At 62.1% G+C, this 22,401-nt stretch overlaps 1 protein-coding gene across 11 annotated transcripts in view; it reads right to left on the bottom strand.

Moving 5' to 3' along the window:
* The window catches only part of ANO1 (anoctamin 1), a 165,992-nt gene that overhangs the window by 2,515 nt on the left and 141,076 nt on the right, over positions 1-22,401 (bottom strand). For 10 of the 11 annotated variants that reach the window (XM_044762091.2, XM_044762090.2, XM_070488352.1 and 7 more), the window contains 9 exons: positions 19,746-19,947; positions 19,445-19,556; positions 18,266-18,323; positions 16,505-16,605; positions 15,675-15,820; positions 12,972-13,124; positions 7,331-7,383; positions 5,242-5,426; positions 822-927 (listed from right to left, as the gene is read on the bottom strand). In XM_044762091.2, the coding sequence (XP_044618026.2) occupies positions 822-927; positions 5,242-5,426; positions 7,331-7,383; positions 12,972-13,124; positions 15,675-15,820; positions 16,505-16,605; positions 18,266-18,323; positions 19,445-19,556; positions 19,746-19,947 (1,116 nt within the window). The remainder of the gene's footprint in view (positions 1-821; positions 928-5,241; positions 5,427-7,330; positions 7,384-12,971; positions 13,125-15,674; positions 15,821-16,504; positions 16,606-18,265; positions 18,324-19,444; positions 19,557-19,745; positions 19,948-22,401) is intronic. The other variant, XR_011495216.1, reaches the window with a different exon arrangement.

Below are 22,401 nucleotides of genomic sequence, written 5' to 3'. Positions count from 1 at the left end.
GGGGGCCTCCCTCAATGACCCACTTGTGCAGAATCCTTGTCTCAGGCTCTGCTTCTGGGGAACCTGGCCCCAGACACTTGTTCTGACTGCAGAGTGTTACGGAAAGCTGACAGAGGAGGCAGCGGGGCCTCAGGGTGTGGAAGTCCTGTTTGAAGCCACACTGTGTGTAAGGGGCAGAGCCGGAGCTTGAACCCCCTTCTTGAGATTCCAGGTGCTAGGGGGACACATGTGAATGGGACCTTGGCAGGGCCCAGGTGGCTATGGGTGCCTTCCCATCTCTGGGACCTCAGCCTCTGCGTGCACCAGCTGGCTCTCTGTCTGGGGTCCTGTCCACTGGGAATCACCCTGGCTTCAGCGTTAGCCCACTCCCCTCCCCAGAGTCTGGGCCGGGCGGGGCTGGGCCCCTGGAGCTCACTGCCCTCCTGTCTGTACTGGCCCTGTCCATGGGGGCGGGGGGACATCTGCTGCACAGAGATAGCGAGAGACCGAGGGGAGAGACCGAGGTGGGGGGGTCTCCCTTCCTTCGTGTCTCCTTCAATGAGACCACTCACACTGAGCTGAACCTGCCTTCTCTCCAGATCAGTCCAGACGCTTCCACCAGTGCTGGCCCGGCCCCCCCTGCCTTCCCTGTATTCCTGAGGGTCTCCTGGGACCTGTCTCTGGACAGGGCCTGGTCCCCCTCCTTGGGGGTCCCTCCTGGGGTCTCCAGGCCCCCGAACCCCAGACGCCGGCCAGCTCCTGCCTTTCTGAGCCTGTTCTGGGCCCAGAGTGCCTCCCCAGGATCTTGGTTCCCGAGCCCGACACAGACAGGCCCTGCGCACCTGGAAGACGATGACGAAGGCCAGCCGTGCTGCCAGGACGGCCCAGAAGTCCTTCGAGATGTCGTACTTATGCTCCGACCATGGGGGCTCCCGGTAGTCTTTGTACCTGCCAAAGAGCCGGCAGTGAGGGCGGGTCTTTGAGGAGAAGCCGGGGTTCTGGCCGGCCCCGTGGAGCTCGGGAGAGAGGGTCAGGGCAGCCCGAGCCGGATCCCACGCCGCCACCTCCAGGAAGCCTGCCCTCCCTGGGGAGGACGCCCCAGCCCAGCCCACTTGCACAGCCAGCCAGCCTTGCTCCATGTTGGGAGGAGGCTGGGACCCACCGGGGGCTGGGCAGGGCCCAAGGGGCTTTGTGGGAAATGCAGACACTAGACAGGTGGCTCTGGGACCGTCTGGTCCAGGGTTCCAGTGGAAGCCTTTTTCCAAAGTGAAATTGCACTTGATGCCCCAGTAGGTCCCCCAGAGCCAGTGGGGACCCCCGGGTTGCAGGGGGGTGGGGTTCCCCAAGCCTGGGCCCCCCTCACCCCAACCCAACCCCATCGTTCACACAACTCCAGGCTGGGTTCCACGAAACACAGTTTGAAAACCACCTCTCCCTCTTTTCCAGGAAACTACTGGAAAAAAGCTAAACATCTTAGCAGAGTTGCTGGTGTGGGTGTGGTTGGGGCCCTCGGGTGACTGTCCCCAGGCCCGCCCTGCCCTGGGCGCTCTGGGGCCCTGTCCTCTCCTCCAGCTGCGGCCTCTGGGCGCCTCCCTTCTGTCCCTACGTGACACGAGCCCACCTGCTCCAGAGTCATCACCTGGGGACGCGGCCCAGGGCCTTCCTGCTCGGAGATGAGCTCGGTCACCCCTCGCCCCTGGTCCCGCCACTGTGCCCCGTCCCGTGGAGCAGGGTCTTTGCTCCGTCTGTCCACTACCGGAGTGACGGGCCCTCCCGTGCTCAGGGAGTGCCATGTCCTTTTCCAGAGGCCCGGAGACGTCCAGTCTGGGGGGGGGGGTGCAGCATGGGGGCGACAATCCGGGGTCCTGTCTCCACCGAGGCCCCCCGACTGCTCCCCGAATCTGGGCGGGGGGAACACGTCCGCCCGGGCGTGGCCTTCCCGGGGCTGCTCCCATGCTGTGCTGTGTGTTGGAAAAGCTTCCCCACAGCCGGCAGGGAAAGCCTGTTTCTAGACGTGGGGCCGCAGGTGCGCCCCTGCTGGTCCCTGAAGAGCTGAGGGCCAGCCCAGAGCCCAGGAGAGGAGGCACCCGGCCCTGGGGGCCAGACCCAGAACCAGCGGCCGCCTCGCTGGGTGTCTCTGCATGATCACTTGGCCTCTCTGGGCCTCTGTTTGGCCTTCTCTCACTGAGCCACAGCACAAGCATTTATTAAGCAGCTACTACATGCTAGGTCCCGTTTCAGGGTTGAAGATTCAGCAGGGAAACACGACAGATGGGGCCCCCCACCCACGGAGGTTTATGTCCAGAGGGAGCTGCAGGGGAGTCTCTGAGGAGCCATTCAGTGCTCAGCTGCCAACCCCAGAGATAAGATCGGGCCTGAACACACACTCTGGTGCCAGCTGCCGAGTGACACAGAAGTTGTACAACCTGCTCTCCAATGGGAACAGGGAGCCCTCGTTCTCCCAGTGTCAGAAGCCACACACACTTGTTCCTCCCTCTTTCTATACTCAAGGCCAGCCACCCTGGGATGCCGGGAAACGTGTTTGGGTCACCTGGCAAACTCCTATGCATGCCTCAAAGCCCACTTGTAGACCTGTCCAGAGGCCACCTCCTGCCACCTGTGCTGACCTCTGCCAGAGATGATATTATTTTCTCCCTTGCTTAGCTCTCAGCCTTTTCCCTTACTGAGCCTGCCAGCTCCCCGGGGGGAAAGATAATGCCCTCTCTGGGGGTGGCTGGGAGCATTAAATGAGACAATGCCTGTTTCCGCACAGGAGTAAATGGTACCAGCAGCGACCACAGCTCTCAGCTCTGCCGCCTCTCCCACACCGGCCGCCCGAGGCTGGGCTGGGCGCTGTTCCCCCCGACTGCCAACTCCTCTGGGTGGCGGCCTGACATGGGTGCGGCCAGCGGAGGTGTGGGGCTCGCAGCACCTGTGGCACACGATGCTGGCCAAGGGTGGGGCAGGGCCGGGCTAAACCCGAACCCTGGGGAGCAGAGGGGTCTGGCCCCCAGTCTTCCATCTCTAGGGGGTTAAAGCAACCAGACACTTAAAAACGGGGTCTCTGCCCTGTCTCTGTGGCCTCTCCCCGTGTGGCCAGGACACCCCGACGGATGCCTGGGATGAGGGGGCTGCTTTCTTAACCAGGGCCTGCAGCTCAATGGCCCGTGTCCTCCTGAAAACCGGAGTTCACCCTACAGACATCAACACCGACATGGCGGAGAGAATTTCTAGTAAAATCACTCTTCCTGTAAAATTTGCTTTTAGTTAGAGGTCCAGCTTGAGTGTGTTCTTGGCGTGGAACGTTCACACATGCAGAGAAGGCGTTGGTGCCACCCGACCCGCGCAGAGCCGGGCCCGAGGCTGGGGGGCAGGTCCCGCCCGCAGCACGAGCCTGTGCAAGGACGGGGACGGGGGCCTCTCAGTCCCTTCCCTGGACGTCCCTCCCCAGCGCCGTGTCCTCCCCGAGGGGACCACGCAGAGGGTCGGGGCAGATCACTCCAGGCCTTTCCCGGGATGCACGTGCCCACTTATGTGTGCGCGGGACCGCGTGGGGGGCGGGATTCTGGAAGCCGTGTTGTGTCCGAGTCTGGCGGGGTCGCCTGCCCTCCCCATGGCAGACCTGCTCCACCTCGTCCCCCCTTCCCGCTGCTACACCAGGTCCCAGAGGAGGGGCTGCCCCCGCCCGGAGCCGGCACACACACAGGGCATCCTGAAATTGTCCTTCAGTCACTCAGGCCCCCTGGGAACATCTGCCACGGGGCTGCCAGCAGCGGCACCCACGCGGGGTGGGTCGGCTGGCCTTTTCCAACGACCCAGGTGGTTCTGTGTTTCCGTCTTTCGGGCCTGTTTTTTTTTTTTTGCTGCAGCCACAAGCCGCTTCTTGTTGCTGTCACCTCCCTGCACCCCAGCAGTGTCCTCCACTCCCTGATGCTCAGCCGAGGGGGACGGAGACGCAGAATTAAGCTCAGCAGAATATGTGCCGAGTCAGAGCAGACAGGCTGGAGGACAGCCTGCCCTGTGTGGAAAGGGGCCCGCTTCGTGGCACGGGCTTTGTGACGCGTATTTGGGCCCCTGCGGCCTCTGTGTTCTGAGTCTCTGCCGGCTGGAGACAGTTCAGACCGTCCACGGTGGCTCAGCAGGCTGCGATCACACCGTCTCTCGATCCTGCTTCCCTGCTCTCAGCCTCACTGCAAAGCCAGAGGTCAATCGTGCAACAGTCCTCTGTGTGCTGGCCCTGGGATGTCGTGCCCCTGCCTGCTCCTTCTGTCTCATCGCCCCCCTCGTCTCCTGCTATACTTCGTGCTCCAGGAGGACGGAGCTGGCTATGGGCACCACCCTCAGAGTCTCAGCTCTCTGCTCCTCCCCCTAGAAGGTCCCCCACTGCCTCCACCCTTCACCTGGGCTTCTGGCTCCTAGCACCCCTTTAGACTGACCTGTTTAGGCTTTTGTCGCCCCCCCTGCATCGAGGACCCCAGACGGCAGGGACATGCCACCCGCTCCCGAGTCCCCAGCCCCCAGCCCAGGCTGGCACGTGGAGGCTGCACAGCGAACGGCCAGGCCCGGCTCTGCCTCGCACTCCCCTGTCCTTGTTCTCGCCTCCCTCTTTCCCGGGGCCTTCCTGCGTGTCTGGCCAGCTGAAGGGGTCCTGCAGGTTTGACTATCTCCGCTATCTGTCGCTTTTGCCTGCCCAGCATCCAGCATCCCTTCTTTGAGTCACAGCACTTCAGTTTTCCTTGGGAGCCCCCCAGTTCTCTATGACCCCATACCCTGGCACATGACCGAGGCCTAGACAGTAAGAGCCCCCCACCCCTGGCAATGGCGATTAGTTCACAGATGGGCCTGTGATGCAAGCAGGCCAGTGAGACTCAATCCTGGGATTTTTCTGATTACTGGGAAAGAGAAATTCTTCTCACCGGGACTCCTGAGCAGAGAGGCTATAAAGCTGCCGAGGGATCCCTTCTGCCTGCCAGAAAACGACGCCAACATGGAGGAATGCAAAGTTGGGAGGCAGTGCCAGAGTGGGGCCTGATGGCAAACTGTAGCCCCTGGATCCAGCCACGCCTGAAGCTAGCCTAGACTTCTTAGTTAAAGGAACTAATAAATCACCTCCTACGCCCACCCCAGGAATCTTTTCTTTTCCTTGAAGGAAGGTCGCGCTGTTCCGTGACTTGGTCCTGAAAGAATCCTGGCTCCAATTGGAGTTTTTCCAGAAACACACCCAACGTGGCTCTTCCAAGAGAGAAGCCGAGAGAGCGGTACCTGCAGATCTGCACCTCGTAGCCCAGGTCCAGGGGGTCGTTGGGGGCCGTGCCGTTCTGGAAGTCGCTGACGTTGAAGGAGGAGAGGGTGTGGTTGACGAAGCCGTGCATGGTCCCGTCCTCACTGTACATGTAGAGGTATACCAGGCGGGGGATGAAGTCGGACGTGAAAGAGATCACGAAGGCCTGGGACAGGGGACAGCGGGGTCAGCACGGACCCCCAGCTGGGCAGCAGAGGGAGACATGCCCCGCCATGAGCCACGGCGGCGATGGCCCTGGGGCCTGGCCATGTGACACTCTGCCCACAAGTTGACAAATGTGACCACGTGGCCTCGGCACATTGAGTGAACAAATGAAGGGCTGAGGGCACTCCCGTCTGCCCCTCCGCAGCCGGGGGAGGGGGCCCGGGGCTGAGAACGGGACGCCTGTGATGGCAAGGCATGGGGACAAAAGCTGGCCGCCTCTCACTGGCTGTGTGCCCTTGGATAAGTTACCTAACTTCTCTGTGCCTCCACTTTGTTCTTGTCAGACAGGAATAACATCATCCACCTTGCGTAAAACCTCGCCTTCCTGGCTTGTTTGAAAAAGGAGGAGGCACGGAGGGGAAGGTGCTTTGTAAACTGTCAAGGTCTGACCCAGCTCATCCTATTCCAGAGCCGCCCCTGGGGGCAGGGCAGGGTGATGCCAGTATCAGAGCCTCATGGCCCGGGGTGAAGCCCAGCTCTGCCTCTTTCTGGCTGTGTGATCTCAGGCAAGTTGCCTGACCTCTCTGTGCTTCGGTTGTCTCACCTCTGTAACAACCCTCTGCCTTCGAGGGCTGTGTGTGCCCTAGTGGATGGGTGCACTGAAAGAGCTTAGAAGAATCCGGAACATTCCGGACGCTCTATAAATGCTAGCTGCCATTATTATGGTTGCTGTTGGTGGTTCTCGCGAGATGTCCGGCTGGTTCCCAGCTGCTGACAGCACCCTGTGCTCCAGACGGGCCACACCTCAGCGTTTCCGGCACCCCCGCCCCCAGCCAAAGCACGCCCTCCTGCCTCGGAGCCCTGCGCTCGCTTGCTGGGACGGGATAAGGAGCCGTCGCTGTCCCGTGCTCGCGCTCTGCCCACGGCTTCCCTTGGATGAGGGTTCAAGGCCTCAACCCGGGGGGAGTGGGTGGTCGGCAGGGCTGCCCGCAAGCCGGGAGAGCAGTGTCCGTGGGTCCCTTCCGGCTGAGCATCACTTCCGGTGCTGTGGGGACCGAGTCCCAGAGCCTCGCTGTGACCCTGACCCAGCATCCGGGCCGTTCAGCCAAATGACTGACTGTCTGCTCTGGGGAGCCCCACCACCCCACATGCAAGCTTCTGGGGGCTCCGTCCAGCTTGGGCAGTGGGTGGCGGGGCGAGGGTCACCAGGTGGTGGCACCGCGGATGCTTTGGGGCTCCTGGGGTTCACATGCCCGGGATTCAGCCCTGGGCTTTGAAGCACGTGTGGGGGACAGCCGGACAGAGCTAACTAAACCCAGGGGGATCCAGGCCCTGGCAGACTCAGGCAGACCTGGACCAGAGGCCACCAGGGAGCCTGAGGGCTGGTCCGCTGTGACCGAGGGGGCAGGATGCTCGCAGCCTGCAGGCCTGGTGGTAGGAGAGGCCGGGGGGGGGGGGGGGGTGTGGCACAGTGTGTCAGGACGGGATGCGAGACGCAGGGGAGGGGGGCCCTGGGGGAGAGCACTGTGCTCAGTGAGCTGTGTGCGTGTGCACATGTGTGGTTTCTCCTCTTCTCTCCAGGTTTCAGCATTTTCCAACCCTTTAGAGCAGGCATGCATTTCAGGTAAAGGGGAAAGACTATTGGAAAAGAGCAGAATGACAGCCAATGAGGAATCTCTCTGTCTCGTATATTCTCAGGACCCTGGGGAGAGAGTGGACTCAGGGGTCAAGGTGGGCACGGTGGGGAAGTCTGCTCAAGGCTGCAGAAAAAGGTCCAGAAGAATTCGTTACTCCCACCCAGAACTCGCCCGCCCCCTCGACACCTGGGCTCACATGGGGTGGAGGCAGAGACGCCCCCAGCTCCCCAGAGGGGCTCCAGGCGGCAGAGGCCCCGACGTCACTTACGTTGATGATGACGGCCAGCTTCCCGACGCCTCTGAGGATGTTGTACCAGATTCCTGAGGGGAGGAGAGAGGCAGAGTTTAGGGACCCCCGCACCTGGCTCTCAGAAACTCCGGCCGGGGGCCTGGCGAGCGCCGGGTTGGCCCTTTCTGGGGCCCGGTCAGAGGCGTGGGGATGCAGAGTCCTTGAGTGGGGGATCCGGGGGAGCCTGGCTGACGACAGAGCCCGCGGCTTGGGCCGGCTCATCAGCTGTTTGTAAGCAAATTGTAGCCTCTAAGAGGTGCCTAAAAACAGCTGGTCCCCAAGTGCTTCTGAGCCATCTCCACGGACTTGTTTGTTTTACTAACTGGCTCAGACGAAGTCTTTTTGCTAGAGAGACAAAGATTCCGTTTGGGCACCGCTCCTGCCCACGTGGCAGGCACTGGACTGGTGCTCTGCTGCTAGGATAACTATGCAGGGACACGCCAGAGGTGGTGCCGGGGCCGCCGAGCGAAGCCAGGGCCCCCCCGCCTCCAGGCATGATGATTTGACAGCCGTGCGGTGCAAACCGCTTCCCGTCTGGACGCCTCCTTGTTTCCGTCACCCAGGGCGCAGCTCGCACCCAGTCACAGGGACCACCACTCGGCACCCGGGAAACGCACGCTCCCCCGCTGGCCTCCCCAGCAGAGCCCGAGAAGGACGCGCCTCCTCCGAGGGCCCAGAGCGGGCCCTGCTTGTTAGGGCGTCGATGCTGTGCCTCCTGGAAAGGGGCCTGGCGCCCTCTGCCCGACCACTACCCCCACCCTGAACTCGCCTAGGGGGCCAGACACACGGCAGGGGCGGCGTTGGGTTGGGAGGCCAGTCCAGGCGCTCTTCCTCCCCGCCCCGAACCAGATCCCTGATGGGCGGGCGATGACAGACAGCACCCGTCTCAGAAAGGGCGGGAGCGGAAGGACTGGGTGTCGCTGTCATTAGGGAAGAATGTGGCAGATGGGGTTTGTCTCCCCAGGGCGGAGATGGCGCAAGACCAGGGAGAGCTACCCACGGGCGTTTCTGCCGAGCTGCGGGCACCTCCAAGGCCCATTTTGGGGGTGATGCTGTCAACTGCAAAGACAGTGGGAGTGCAGCCCCTTGTGGCCCAGGAGCTAGAAGCCACAGGCTCCGATGCAGCCCCCGAGGTCAAAGGGTGAAGTGTCCAGATCTGTTGCTCCCCAGCCCCAGCCGATGACCATTCCGGGACAGCCGGCATGTGGTGGCTTTCTGCCAGGCTGGGCGGGAAGCGGGGATCGCCTTCTTGGGTCCTGTTGGAGCCCTGGCGCCAGGCGAGCTACGACCTAACCCGAGACGGGACGTTTGTCGTGGTGCTGTCCCGTCTTCCCCACTGGAGCGGGTGTCTCAATTTACTTTCCTGCCAGAAGTGGTGGCAGGAATAGTCATGTGGCTCTGCATGGCCTCGGGGCACGGTCGGTCCACCCCATCCCATCCGTCTCCCCGGAAGGAAGGAAGCACACGGGGTGCAAGTGAGCGGAAGATGGCATGACCAGTGGTCACACATCTGACTGTCCTGCCCAGATGCTCACGGCTGCGTGTCGTGGGGGCTGGGAGCCCTTTCCTAGACTCCAAGCTCCCAGGGCGGGGCTGTGAACTGCACGCCCTTGTGGCTCTCCTGGGCCCAGCACAGTGCCTGGCACACAGGGCTTGGCACTGCTGGGTAAATGTTTGCTGAGTGACTGCATGAGAGTAGAAAGCCTTTCCCACCAGACTCTCGATGCCAGAGCAGAGGTTGCAAAACGGCGGCCCGCGAGCCACAACCATGTGCTTGGGTGTTCTGTGGGGTGTGCCCGCTACTTAAAAGGTGTTGATGGACGTTTACAAATCAGGATGATGTTATTTTTTAAAATCTCGACTTGCCACTTCTGAGCGAGCCTCAGGCCTGGTCACAGCGGGCTGGCACATCTCGGGGACAAGAGCTGGCGGTGGCACCCCGTTCTGCCGGGCCGTGTAGGCAGCTCTGTTCTCCACCCCGTGGGGCCTCCCTTTACCCACTTAGAGAAACACTCATCAAACCCAGGTCCCCACTAAAGTGGGGTGACAAACACTCAAGGAAGACGGGAACGGGCGTGTTGCCCTGCGGCCGGGAGGGCATTCCTCCTCCTTCTGATCATCCCCTTGTTAACGCGGCCCGCCCGGCCCTGTGGGGTCTGAGTTTGCGACCTCTGACTTGGGTGGGGTGCGGTGAGCCCCGGCAGGTCGAAGCCTCAGGCAGGGGGCTCCCGCGGGAGGCGGCGTCTGAGCTCGGCACGAAGAGACGGTCTGGGGTCGGCCCAATGGGCCGGGCGAGGGGACGACGGGACACAGGAGTGACAAGGCTGGGAGACGGGCTGGGCCAAGGAGAGCCTCCCAGAGCCCAGAGCTGAGCCTGTCTTGCAGGCGCTGTGATGACTATAAGTCCAGGCCGACGGTCCTCTGCGTGGTCCCCAAACCAGAGGCATGGGCACGGGTTTACAAAATGCAAACCCAGGACGCCAGCCTCTGCCCCGGGATGAGCCTCTCTTGGAGCTGCAACCCTCCAGGGTGAGAATAACGCTCTGACCATCTCTGGGCGCAGTGGGCTGCTGTTCTCTGGGCAGAGTGTCTGGGCTTCATTTACAAAAAGCTTGCAGGGGGAGCTGCCTTCTTCTGTGAGGTGCCTCTGCCGTCCAGGGGACCCACGTCCAAGAACCCCACAGGGCGGCTCCTCGTCGTGCTGCCCACGTACAGGTCCAGGAGCCGGTCCAGCAGAGGCTCCGGAGGCGCCGAGCTTGTGAGCAGGAAGCGGATTAGCCCAGTGTCAAAGGTCAGAGCTGGGAAGCTGGAGGCGGTTCCGAGGCCTGGGTCCGCGCCGTGACTCGCCACGCCGCCCTCTCCGTGGCCAGGCAGGGGCATCAAGGCGCCTGTGCTTTGTGGCAGAGCTTCCCCAGCCACCCCCCCCCGCTGTGGGTCCAGGTCATGGGGGCCACTGGGGCCCTCTGCCCCCTCGGGCCGTGCACGGATCACAGGAAGAATACAAAAGCCTCTTCAAGGAAAAGTTACAGTCCAAGGAGCCATAAACAAACCCGTGAAAGGAGGATAGATTATGTCTCCAACCAACCACACAGGAACCAGGAAGCCAGCTGCTGACCCGTAAGAACCGGGGAAAAAAAATGAGGAGCCGTGAGTGAGTGAAAACCCTGGAGACACGGGTCCCAGCATTGCTAAGTCGTGGGAAAGACAGAGCCGGGGAGGTGGGCGTGGTGCCCCGTTTCCCCTGGTGGGTTTGCGAGTTTTCCGAGGCTGCCGGAGGGACATCCTAAACCAGGGCTTTGCCAAGCGGAGGACGCCAAAGCAAACACACGCCCGCAGAGGACTCGCCCGGGGCCTCCAGGCGCCTGAGAATCAGGCCTTTGTCAGGAGCGAGCCACGGGGAGGCCACGCTCTTTTCTTTCCTGCCCTGGGCACGGGGCTCCAGAATTCCAGGGCTGTGCTGGGAGTGCCTGGCACTCCGCCCCGGCCGCCCTCGCGAGGCCTCGGCAGGCAGCGGAAGCTTTTCAGGGCAAACCCTCTCCTCCAGGAGGCATGTGTGTGTGTGTGGGGGGGTCGCACCTGGAGGGGCCCAAGGCTTCAGGTCTCGGGTTCCAGCTCAGCTCTGTTGACCAGCTGACCTCAGCCTCCCCATCTGGAAAGTGTGACCAAGGATGTGCCCAAGCATCCTCGGGAGGCTCCTGGGGGCACCCGACGGCAGAAAGCCCCGGAAAGAGTTCACTATGGACCCCGATCTCCAGCGTGTCTTCACGGCAGGGTGTGCTGTGCTTACGGACCCTGGGGCCCATCCCCTGGAGCTCCGGAGGGGGCCCGCGAGTACCATCCGAGGCCTGGATCCAGCCTGGCCTGTGTGTGGACAGCCCAGAGCCGAGAGTGGCTGTCTACGTTTTTAAGCGCGAAATGAAAAAAGCGTGAGAAACAGCCTTTCCGTGAGAACGGCTGCTCCAAGCCTCGAGCATGCGGCCTCCTGGTCCACAACGATGAACGTTCACTGTCGGCCTTCACGGAAACCGCGCTGAGCTCTGAGCCGGCGCGTCAGAAGACCCACTGCCGGCCTCCGGGACGGAGGGCTGTGGCTGAGGGGCAAGGCTGGCTCCACCGCCCCCCGATGAGGCAAATCAGGGCAAGGAGGCCGGTTAGTTCCAGGGCTTTTAAAGCCTTTTAAATCATAAAGGAAACCCTACAGAGGGCGTGAGCTTGCTGAGTCCTCACTGACCCTGTCAGGGTCACCCAGCTAGGAGGCGATGGATGCACCCGGCACAGATGCTGGGTGCAGGCAAACCAGGTGAAATCACCGCCATCCGGTTGGAATCGTGAAAACGGTAATTCCGTCCAGTTCCACCCAAGAGGCCGCACCGCGTAAGGGAAGCCAGAGTCCACGTGGTCTCCGAGGCGGATGGCGGAGAGCTGGCCGCCGGGGGCCGAGGTGCGGACGGAGGCAGGGCCGCCGACAACGGAAGAGAGAGCACGGCCGGGGACCGCAGAGCCCGAGATGGGCGAGCCAACGCCAAGGGCTGGAGAAGCTCCTGGAAGCACTGACGAGGCCCCCACATTTTTGCAACCTGATGTTTGGGCCACAAAAGCACAATGTGCAGACGTCCCGCCAGGCTGGCGTGCAATCCTCATTTCGTGAAATGACAGAATCCCCAGCATGTGCTTCCAGCTTTGTTTATTCCCAGAACTAGCACCTCTGGGTTCCAACCGAACTGTGTTAGATCGGAGATGAATGAATACATTCTTGTAATCTTCCGTCTCATTTCAAGATAAAGTCCCAAAAAAGACTTCTTCGTTTTCATTTTGAAAACTGGGTCCCGGTTTGAGCTGATTCCCTTTAAGATGGGATGGGCATCGTTCTTGTAGGTGTGCTCGAGGCGCCGCCCACTTGGTCTCCCCACATTCCTGACCGTTCCCGGACAGACGGGCGCCCACATTAAATACCCCTGGCGACAGGGAGCTCACCACCCCACAAAGAAGTCTGCTCTGGTTTCGATAGCTCTGTTAGGAAGCTGATCCTTATCTGACATTGAAAGGACCACGCCCAGCCCCTGCTCCACGTGCATGAGACACCCCTTGTGGGTGGTGTGGGGTTAAGAGGCCTGGCTGCTCTCCGCCAGATCTCGACGGGCAAGGCTCTTCCTTCGTCAGCGGAAGGGGCTCCCTCCTTCCTTCCTGTGAGCATCACGTGAGTGGATGATGCGCTGTGCAGGAAGGCACCTGCAAACACAGCAGCCCCCCTGGTCTGGCTCTGTGCTCCGGGGCCACACAAACGTCCAGGGCGGGAGTGGGCATTGAGGACCCGTCGAGAGGAATGCAGCTCGTGGGCTTCCTGGAGCAGCAATTGCTGAGACACTCCCTCTTCCCAAATGTCCTCTGTGCCCGATACGTCTTAGGACCTCAGGGGCTGGGGTGGGGGGTTAAGGCGCCCTGGGGTCTCGCATCACCCCCACCCGAGCCCCTGAGTCTCACCCAGGGGAGGGGCAGCAAGGAGCCCTTGGGGACGCTGTGCCTGACGCCACTTTGCCGGCTCTGCCTCCAGCTTCTGGGGAACAGGAGCCCTTCCCCAAGCCCGGCACGTGCTCGGAACCCGCTCCCGAGGGCCACTCACCGATGTCCTTGGCTCTGACGGCCACCGGCCTGCGGAGCTCGGTGACGAACTTTTTGGCGTCCAGGCGGATCTCGATGATGTTATTCAGCAGGGCGAACAGAGGGGCCAGGGGAAAGGAGGCGACGAACAGGGTGACAAAGCCAAACTGAATGACTGCAAAGAGAGCGGAGGCCGAGGTCAGCACGCGCCGTCCCTCGTCCCACGCGCCCAGGAGCTGAACGACCCCGGGTCTGGCAGGCGGCCCCTGCCTCTGACGCGCTCACCTGCACCTGCGTATGCAAGACTTTTGGGGTACACCCAGTGCGACCCCGGGTGACCCTGGGTGACCTCAGATGACCCTTGGCTGGGGGAGGATGCTAAATCTTGCTCTGTCCTCAATGTAGACTCTTGAATAACGGGCATGTACTTACTTACAAGTCTAATCTTCAAAACTCATCAATAATAGGAAAAAAGACCCTGTGAGCAGAAGGGCCAGCCTCAGTCATCTTGCGTCGCGGCTGGGACGAGCCCTGAGTGGGGCCCTAGGGTTTCCATCAGCCAGAGGTGCCCGGGCCCTAGGGGCCCGCGTCTCTGTGAGCCCCCAGCGTCCCCTTCCATTGGGCCTCGGGGAGCCGGGTGGGGACCCTCTGTCCGGACAGTCTCGCCTCTCGCTCTGGCTCAGGATCCTCAGCAGCAGCCCGGCTCTGGGGTGTCTCCGGCCCCCAAGGCTGCAGCCAGCTCGGGGCCGGCTCCGGGAGGGGTCAGGGAAGGGCTGCTGAGCGGAACGGAGCGGGGAGGCTGGTTCAGGAACTGTACGGCGGGAGCCCGTCCAAGGGCGCTCGGTGCCAGGCGGTAAACAAGGAAGCTGGCAGAATGTCACCCTGTGTCTGGTGGCCTGAGTGTGGCCATTGTTAGTGGCGGGTGGGGCTCTGGGCCAGCCCTCGTTGAGGGGCTGTGTCGCTGCCTTGCTTGCCCCGTGGGGGGCTCCACGGGGTGCTTTTGTGGACGCTGGGCCCCTTACAGGCTCTGGAGGTGACAGAGGCCCTCGGATAGGACAGGCTCGGGGCGGGGGCTCTGAGGGTGTGGGGTCAGGGGCTGCTGAGGCCCAAGGCTGTGGGTCGCCGATCCCCAGTGACGCCGCCCCCTCTTGCACGGACAGCCGAGGAGGGAATGGAAGCTGGGCCTTTTCTTCCAGTCCAGCGGCCCCTGAGGGCTCCGGGGGCCCGGCCGGAGTTGGCCCTCGAGGAGAAGATGGCCGCGGTTTGGCGACACGAAAGCCAGCAGGGCGCACGGGGCGGGCCGCTCCCTGGGTGGGCAGGAGGCACCTATCCCGGGAATTTAATTTCATCAAAGCCGAGAGGGATACGGGACACGGGATAGAAATTAAAACCTGGGGAGACGACCGCCAGTCTCTTAGCCAACCACAGGCTGCTTCTCTTGGTGTCTCTCCTCCCGCAGGGTCAGGGGTCACAGGCAGGGGAGGCCCTCCTCCCGGGTCCCACTGCTGAGTGTAGACAGCCCAGCCGGGGAGGGAGCAGGCCCACGGGGGCCCACGGGGTCTGGGGAGCTGCCCGCCCGCCTCTGGTTCGGCTCAGAATTTACTCCAGGAGAAAACAGAGAGTGTCACTGGAGCACAACGCCGCCTCCATTTTTTTAAAGTCTCAAGGTTCTTGTCCTCCTGAGTCAGTCTGCTTCCTGCACAACCGTCTGGGGAGCTGGGAGCCTCTTATGTGGACCCACTCGGCCAACGGAAGGAGGACAGGGAAGCGCTCGTGAGGCAATTAAACAGAAATGCTTGCACGGCCCCGGGTCACCCGGCCCCCCACCTCACCCCCGCAGCGGCCCCGGGCCGCGGTGGCCCAGGTGTGTGTTAAAAAAGCAGAGGCCCGCTTGTCACCCTGCACGGACCAGGGATGGGCCTGAGAACCTGCATTTTAACCAGCTGCCCACGTGCCGGGGGCACGCCACTCTGAGAACCCCCCTCCCTGAGTCTTCCCGACCTCCCTCACTCATCCATTCAGGTAGAGAACACATATTGGGCGCCCACTGTATACTTGGACCAGTTCTAGGCGCAGGGGGTACTGCAGTGAAGAGCAAAAAAACCCCCAAAACAAAAAACAAAAGATTCTGCTCTCACAGAGCTTCGATTCTACTGGGAGAGGCAGACGGGAAAGGGACGGTGAGGACTGAAGGTGTCAGCTGGCGACGGGAACATAAAGCTGGGGAGGGACAGAGGTCAGGGCTGTGCAGGGGAGGGGCTGCCCCTTTTAAACACTGCTCAGGGAGACCCCTCTGGTGGGGGACAATTGGAGCAAGGGAGAAGAAGGAAGGGAGAGAGTGAGCCACATGCGTGTTAGGGGGAAAGCATTCCAGGTGGGGCACAGCCTGTGCAAAGGCCCTGTGGCAGGCGTGAGCTCTGCATGTTTGGGTAAAGTGCAGCCAGAGCAGAGGGAGGCAGGGAGAGACAGGAGATAGGGTGGCTGCTGTGTAGGCCACCCCTGGCCTTTTCCCATCTCTCCTTGCCCCACCCCTGAGAGTTATATGCCACCTTTGTGCATTCTCCTGTCCCAGTGACACAATTGCGGGTGACAAGCCTCAATCCCTGGGTGCCTACGGAGAGCCCGCTCCGTGCAACGGACCGCAGCCAGCCCACGGGCGCCAAGCCGGCCTGTTTCCACCCCGCCCGCCCCTGGGGCCCAGGTTCTCTCCGCTGCCGCTACTCACTCATCTCCATGTACTCGGGGGTCAGGCCCGCGAAGGGCTCCAGGGTGTAGTCCACCTCGTAGCGCTGCTTCCTCTTCACGTACTCGTCGTGGTCGGGGGGGCTCCGGTGCCGCAGCCGCAGCGAGCGGATCAACTTCTTCATTTTCCTGCAAGGAGCGGGACGTGCGCTCAGCTTGGGGTCCGAGAAGGCGGGTTCTGGGGGCTGGCGTCCGACCCCTCCAAGCTGTCTTTCTGATTCTCTGAGCCGCCGCGTGTCTCAGATCCTGACCTAACTCGTTGGCGGCGACTTCTCCACGGCGATGGCCTTTGCCCTTTCCCCCACTGGCAGGGGGCGAGGGTCATCGCTCTATTTGTGACATAAGGAAACGGAGGTGCAGGGAGAGTGAAGTGCTGCCTTAAACCCCCAGGGAGGGCCCCGCGGGTGTCAGGGGTCCGGCAGAGCATGGAAAATAGTCCAGCACGTGCCCGACTCTGGAGGGCCGGCTGCCTTGTGGAGGGAACGGGATGGGAGTCTCAAAGGGCACAAGGCAAGAGCCTCCGGGTCCTCCATCAGCCAACCCCGGGGAGCCAGCAGGTCTGGGGGCGCCCGTCGGTACCCCACATCCTCCCCCAGTTGGGGAGGAGGGGGTCCTCTCGACATCCACCCTCTCCTCATCCACTGTGGGGCGGCTATTGCCCCGTCTTCCCCTCTGTCCTCACCACCTCCCTGTTCCCGGTGCCCCCATCCTGGTCCAGGCCCCACATCACTTGTCACCCAGACCACCGTCAGAGCCGCCAGGCACCCACGGCCCAGCCTCCTCCGCTCCGCCGCGAGGCCGGATGCTACTCACGGGATGCCGATCTCAAACAGGTTGTTCTGGATCAGCTGCTTGCCCAGCATGATGATGCTGAGCTGGATGCAGAGCTCCATCAGGCAGCCCCCCGGGGCGCACTGCGGGACAGAGGGCAGGGGCGTCAGACCCTGGCCGAGCCACCGCGGACGCCTGGAGGGATGACCGCAGCCCCCAGGGAGGGTTGTGGGATGAACTGTGTCCTCCGTGTCCTAACCCCGGGAGCCTCAGAATGTGACCTCATTGGGAAACAGGGTCTTTGCAGATGTGACCAAGTGAAATGAGGTCACACTGGAGTGGGGTGGGCCCTGATCCAGGGACTGGTGTCCTTGGAAGAGTGAGAAAATCCAGGAGCCACAGAGGGAAGAAGGTGAAGTGGAGACAAGGCAGAGACAGGAGAGAGGCCCGCAAGCAGCACTGGAAAGCTGGGAGAGAGGCCGGGAAGGACCCCCCCTAGAACTTGGGGGGAGGGCATCCTTGCTCAGCCTGGACTCTGGACTTCCGGCCTCCAGAACAGCCAGAGAAGAAACTTCCATTGTTTCCAGGCCCCGGGTCTATGGCATTGTGTTGCCGCCGCCCCAGGAAGCTGACACACCTGGCCCACAGGCTGTCGGGGTGGGACCGAGGCTCGGAGAGGGGAGCACACTGCCGGGGAGGGGCAGTGGCCGGGCTGGATTTCCTCCTCCCCTGGGGCCGCGGCAGGCTGGGCCCGTGCAGGGGAAGCCATGTGGTGAGGCAGCCTGATGCCCCCGTCCTCAGCGGGCTTGTGCTGCGTCATGCCAGGAGTCGGGCAGGCAAGTGATGGGCAAAAAGCTTAATCCCCCCGAGTGAAGGGAAATAAAGGGGACCCTGGTGACCCCCTGGGCACAGCGGACGCCTCTCTGAGTCCCAAGCAAAAATATATGCTGGAGAGCCATCATTTCATAAAAAATAGGGATGTCCTTTGTTTTATTCTCTTCTTCAAAGTCATTTTCCCAACTTCTCCAACCATTCAAGAATTTGACAGGACATCATCTAAGTAAAGGACGTGTCACGTAATCCAGGGGCACGTTATGGGCTTTTCACAAACATCCGATACCGTGGATGCGGCCCACGTCTTGGGATGTTCAGGGCCTGGTACTGGTTGAACCTTTAGGTTGTGCCCCAGGCAGCCAGATCACCCTGTACCTGACGCCCACCTCACTCCTCCCTACTCTGTTTTGCAGGGTCGTTATCAGGAAGACCCACCACCCTATTTTCCAATAAGCTGAATTACTCTGGGAGTTGGAAATGCCAACCGGTTCTACCGAGGCCTGAACCGCTGACAGGCCCTGAAGCCTCCTATCGGTCTGATGGAGCTATCAGAACAAGTCAGGGGGCCAGGACCCCGCGGCAGAAGGCGGCTGGCTCGCTAACCAGACCCGCAGCGGCCGGAATCGCTGAGCAGAAGCCAAAGGTCACCAGCGTTGTGTTTGGAAGGAGAGAGATGGGCATTTCAAAGTTAAAGCCAAAAAACGTAGCTGAGTTCTGCTTTTTCCCCATGAATTCATCTTAACCAAAGAGAAAAAAACATTAAAGGTCTTACAGAAAAAGAAAAAAAAAAAAATCGGTGTAACTGTCTGAACAGAAACGAGGGCAGAACAGGCCCCCCCCCCAGGAGGGAGCAGGCCGTCGCTGCTGCTCCGTAGGCAACGTGCCCCGTAGCTTCTCCCAAGTTTGCTGTTGGACCAAATCGGGGAGCGAATGGAAGGGGCCCCAGGAAACGGGCGCCACCTCACTTACCTCTTCCATCCGGAAAGAGCGGAAAATGTACACGTAGTCGCCGGGGCGGCCCACAAATCTGCAACGATGGGGGGCAGTCAGAAAGGAGGGACCCGGCTTGGGGACACCCCGAGGGGCTGTGCTTCCGAAGGCGGGGCCGCGAGTGGACGGCAGGCTTCTCCCCGCCCCTTGCCGGTGAGACACCCACCACAGGGGTTTGCTGTTGGTGGGATCCCCAACCCACAGAGGGGTGGGACAAGGCAGCTTCATCAGGCACCCACGAGGCTGAAGGGCAGCCGGAGGGGAGGGGGCCAGGAGGGGACACAGGCAAAGCTGCCCAGGTGCAGACCGTGCCACCTGCCACTGCCGGGTCACAAGAGGGGACCTCGGACAGGCTGGGGTGGGTGGCCCCCTCTCAGCTTCCTGTGGGATGTGCGGGGTCGGGGGACCCTCTGAGAGCCTGCTGTGTTGTCATGGATGCTCTGGGCGGGCCCGGGAGCCTGTGGCCCGGCTCTGGGACCCTGGGGAGGGAGGGTGGCAGTGGCACTTGTAAACCACGGTGCTGAGGAAGGAGACCTGGGGAGGGGTTCTGAGACCAGACCTGCCAGCCCCTGGAAGGAGGGGTGCTGGGGAGGCTCGGTGCGTGGGCTAGAGGCCCCTCCAAGCTCAGGACAGCTCCAGAGGGCGCAGGCGCGGGGGGCCACCCTGCCACCAGCTTGGAACAGCCAGCTGGCCCGTGGCTGTACTTCTTACACCTTCTCCTGTGGTCCTCGCCCCTCTGAGTCCTCCCGACCCACTGTGGGGGCATCTGGAGCCCAGCGCCTTGGGGTCTGCTGCCCGGGGTTCCCACTGCCTGGGGTCCCCACTGTCCAGAGTCCCCATTGTCTGAGGCCCCTGCTGGCCAGCATCCCTGCTGATCAGGGTCCCCACTACTGGGGGAGGTCCCTGCTGCTTGGGGTCTCTGATGTTTGGGGTACCCACTGTCTGGGATCTCCACTGTCCAGGGTCCCTGCCACCCAGGGTCCCCACGCCTGGCACCCCAGCAGGAGCAGAGCCTCTCCCAGAACTCTGTGGCCGTGGGACCCAGACTGTCCGCTCTGCCCTGGGCCCAGGTGCCCCCTGTCCCCAGGGGGTGGGGGAGGGGAGCCTCCAACTGGACCGGGACAAGCAGCGAGTTCCAGCCACTGAAGGAGTCCCTACCGGCCTTTGAAGAAAGCCACGTAAAAGATGGGGGTGTAGGAATTCACAAACTTCAGCAGGAAAGCCTTGAAGATCAGCCTCTCCTCGAAGCTCTTCTCCGTCTTTGGAACCTCTGGAGGGAGAGAGATGCACGCTGCTGAGCGGCCGTCACAGTCCAGGCCGACCACTGCCCTGAAAGCTCAGAGAGGGGAAGGGACCAGCCTGAGGTCCCACAGCAGGGCCACGTGCCTCAGGGCTGCTAGGCCCGGGGCCACAGATAACGCGGCCCGGGGCACGGTCGTCCCAGAACGTGGGTACTCACCAATCTTGGTGAGCCACCTGGCGATGCAGCCGTAGACCTCGTCCAGGAGGATAATGACCACCAGGTTGATGATGACCGCGGTGGCCGTGACCGTGACCCGGATGTTGGACCTCACCGACGGGGAGGAGTTCATGGCTAAGGCAGCGGCCGTGGAAATTCTGTAGATGATGACTCCGAGGACAATGGCAAAGGTCACGGCAATCTGCAGAGGGAGGAGGGGACGGATGCTCTTGGCTGGGCCCACCCGGGTCTCATCGGACGTCCCCCTTCTGCCTCCTCTGCCCCCCCAACCCCCCACCCCGCAGTGCTTCAGCTTCCAAACAAAGACAGACACTTCTTGTCGTCCACCAAATGCCAAGGGTGTTACGGGTGTTAACGTCACAGATGGGTGGATGAGGGGCTGGTTTCTGTTCTACGGAGACAGTTCAGAGACGTTAGGTGACCAGGCCAGGTCACCCAGCGCATGAGCTGGGGTTGACCGGGTGGGTCTGAGCTTCAAGTCTGAAGTTTGTGGGATCCGCTGTGGGGCATCGTGCATTCTCTCTCCCCACGGTCCCCAAAAGGACACAGGTTGGCCGCAACCCCGGGGACTGCCTTGGCTTGTGTGATGGCAGGCTGACTACGGGGCGGTGACATTCTTGGATAGACTGCTGTTACGGAAAGCGGATGGGGCATGGCCTCATCCCATCCCGGGTGGGCAGTGCTGCAGGTCTGGCTGGGCGCCTTCTGCCAACCTCCCCAGGAGCCACCAGCACTCTCCTGGCTCATCCCCGAGGGCGAGCCCCTCATCTTGCCAAACCCACTATTGGACCAGAACATTCCGTCAAACTCAGGCTGGTGGTTGCCTGCGAGACAGCGGTGGGAGCTGGCTAGGATGACAAGTTTGTTCTGTGTGGAGCCGTCCTTCTGCCTGGGTTCCTTTTCCTCCAAGGCCCTACCTCTGCCGGGAAGACCCGTCCTCACCCTGTCCTGCCCTGGGGTGAGGACACCTGAAAACCCCAATGCTGAGGACGCCCTGGGGATGGAGGGTGGCTGCGCTGGGTGGTCAGCTAAGGCCGACCACACCTGCGGGGTGCAGGCTCCGCGCTCTTCCCGCTCCCTCCTGAGCCTCGTGTCCCTCATTCCCACGAAGCCTCGCCCTGCTGGAAGGGTCCCTGGTGGCTCCCAGGACAGTCCTGCAGAGGCAGGGGCTGCGTGTGTGTCTCTCAGGTTGCAGCTGGAAAGGCTGTGTTTGGTTTACCCTGGAGCGAGACCCCAGCCGTCCAAAATTGAGGAAAGCTCTTAGTTTAGACTTTGGGCCCCTGAACTCTTCTGCACACATCAGGGGTGATTAAACAGGGGCCACTCCCTACCCAGGAAACCGGCCGCGGCGCCCACTCGACATCCTGGCGAGAGGGCGGCCTGGGGCGAGGTGTGGGTGCCACTCCCGGCCAGCTCCGGGAATGAGGGCTTTCCTTGGAAAATCCCTCGCTCCTGCCAAGAGGCCCCTCCCTGGAAAGGCCTGCCCTGGCCCCAGGGATGTAACCTGTGCCAGGAGGGAGGCGCGTATGGCAGCCGGGCCTGCAGGATGACTCGGAGGAAGGCGCCCCCTTCTCCCCGTTGGAGGGCGGGTGTGCCCCCTTGAAGGGCAGCCCTCCAGCTGTCTCCCTTCCTGGGTGCAACCTCCCTCATGGAAGGAAAGGGCCATGAGGCCAGGGTTTGGCCCGTGTGTTCACAGTGGCGTCTCCAGGACACGTCACAGGTACTCAACCAATACTCGTTCAGTGAACGGAGCTCCCCAGCGGGGACCAAACTGACTGATGTGTCTGTGACGGGGTCACCAGAACATTGAGGGCCCACTGATTCCCTCCCTACCCCCCCTCTTTGCTGGGAGCGACAACATGCCCCCTTCCCAGCCTCCTTGCAGACAGAGGTGGCCCCGCGAAACGGTCTGATGGGCGACATGCCAGCAGAGGCTGTGGGTGGGGCGTCCGGGAAACCCCTTCAAAGAGGGGGCACCGGCTTCCATCTCCTCCCCGCCTCCAGCCTGGAAGGTGGAGGTGATGAGGGATCAAGACAAGCCCAGGCTCCGTGTCTCCAAGTCGGTACGGAAGAGCGGGACCCTGGGGCAGGCGGCCTGATTGGCACCTGGCTCCACCCCTCCTGGCTGGAGGCCTGGGGAGAGCAGCCACACCTGTGGCCTCAGTTTCTTCATCAGTAGGAGGGGGACGGGATGGGGACAGGCACCTTGTGAGGAGTGAAGGAGACTCCTCACAAGGCTCTTAGGCTGGCCCTGCACATGCTCAGCCTCGGTCCACAGCGGCCAACCCAGGGCCCCTGGGTACCAGGCAAGGGGCTGGGGGGCCACGCAAATCTCTGACCTCAGGTTCCCGGGCTGGACGAGGGGACGGCGATTTTTCTACAGGGCCCGAAGGGGGCCCTGACCTCCCGGGCGAGGACGAAAGCAGAGCTGGCACGGGGGCGGAGACATTCCATGGCGGAGGCCCCATCAATTTGGGATTAAAATCCCCAAAGAGGGTGGAGGCACCGGGCGACTTATTCAGATCAGCATCATCCACGAGCCCAGGGTCCAGACCCGTGGTCACTTGAGTAGCACCGTTCTAAGTTTTGTCCTGTCTCTGCATTATTTACTTAATGTTGCCCTTTAAAACTCCGC

This window comes from Equus asinus, chromosome 17, assembly GCF_041296235.1.
Source record: "Equus asinus isolate D_3611 breed Donkey chromosome 17, EquAss-T2T_v2, whole genome shotgun sequence".
NCBI lineage: Eukaryota > Metazoa > Chordata > Mammalia > Perissodactyla > Equidae > Equus > Equus asinus.
The sequence above is the reverse complement of the archived record's forward strand: the minus strand, read 5'-3'. Positions and strand labels throughout refer to the sequence as shown.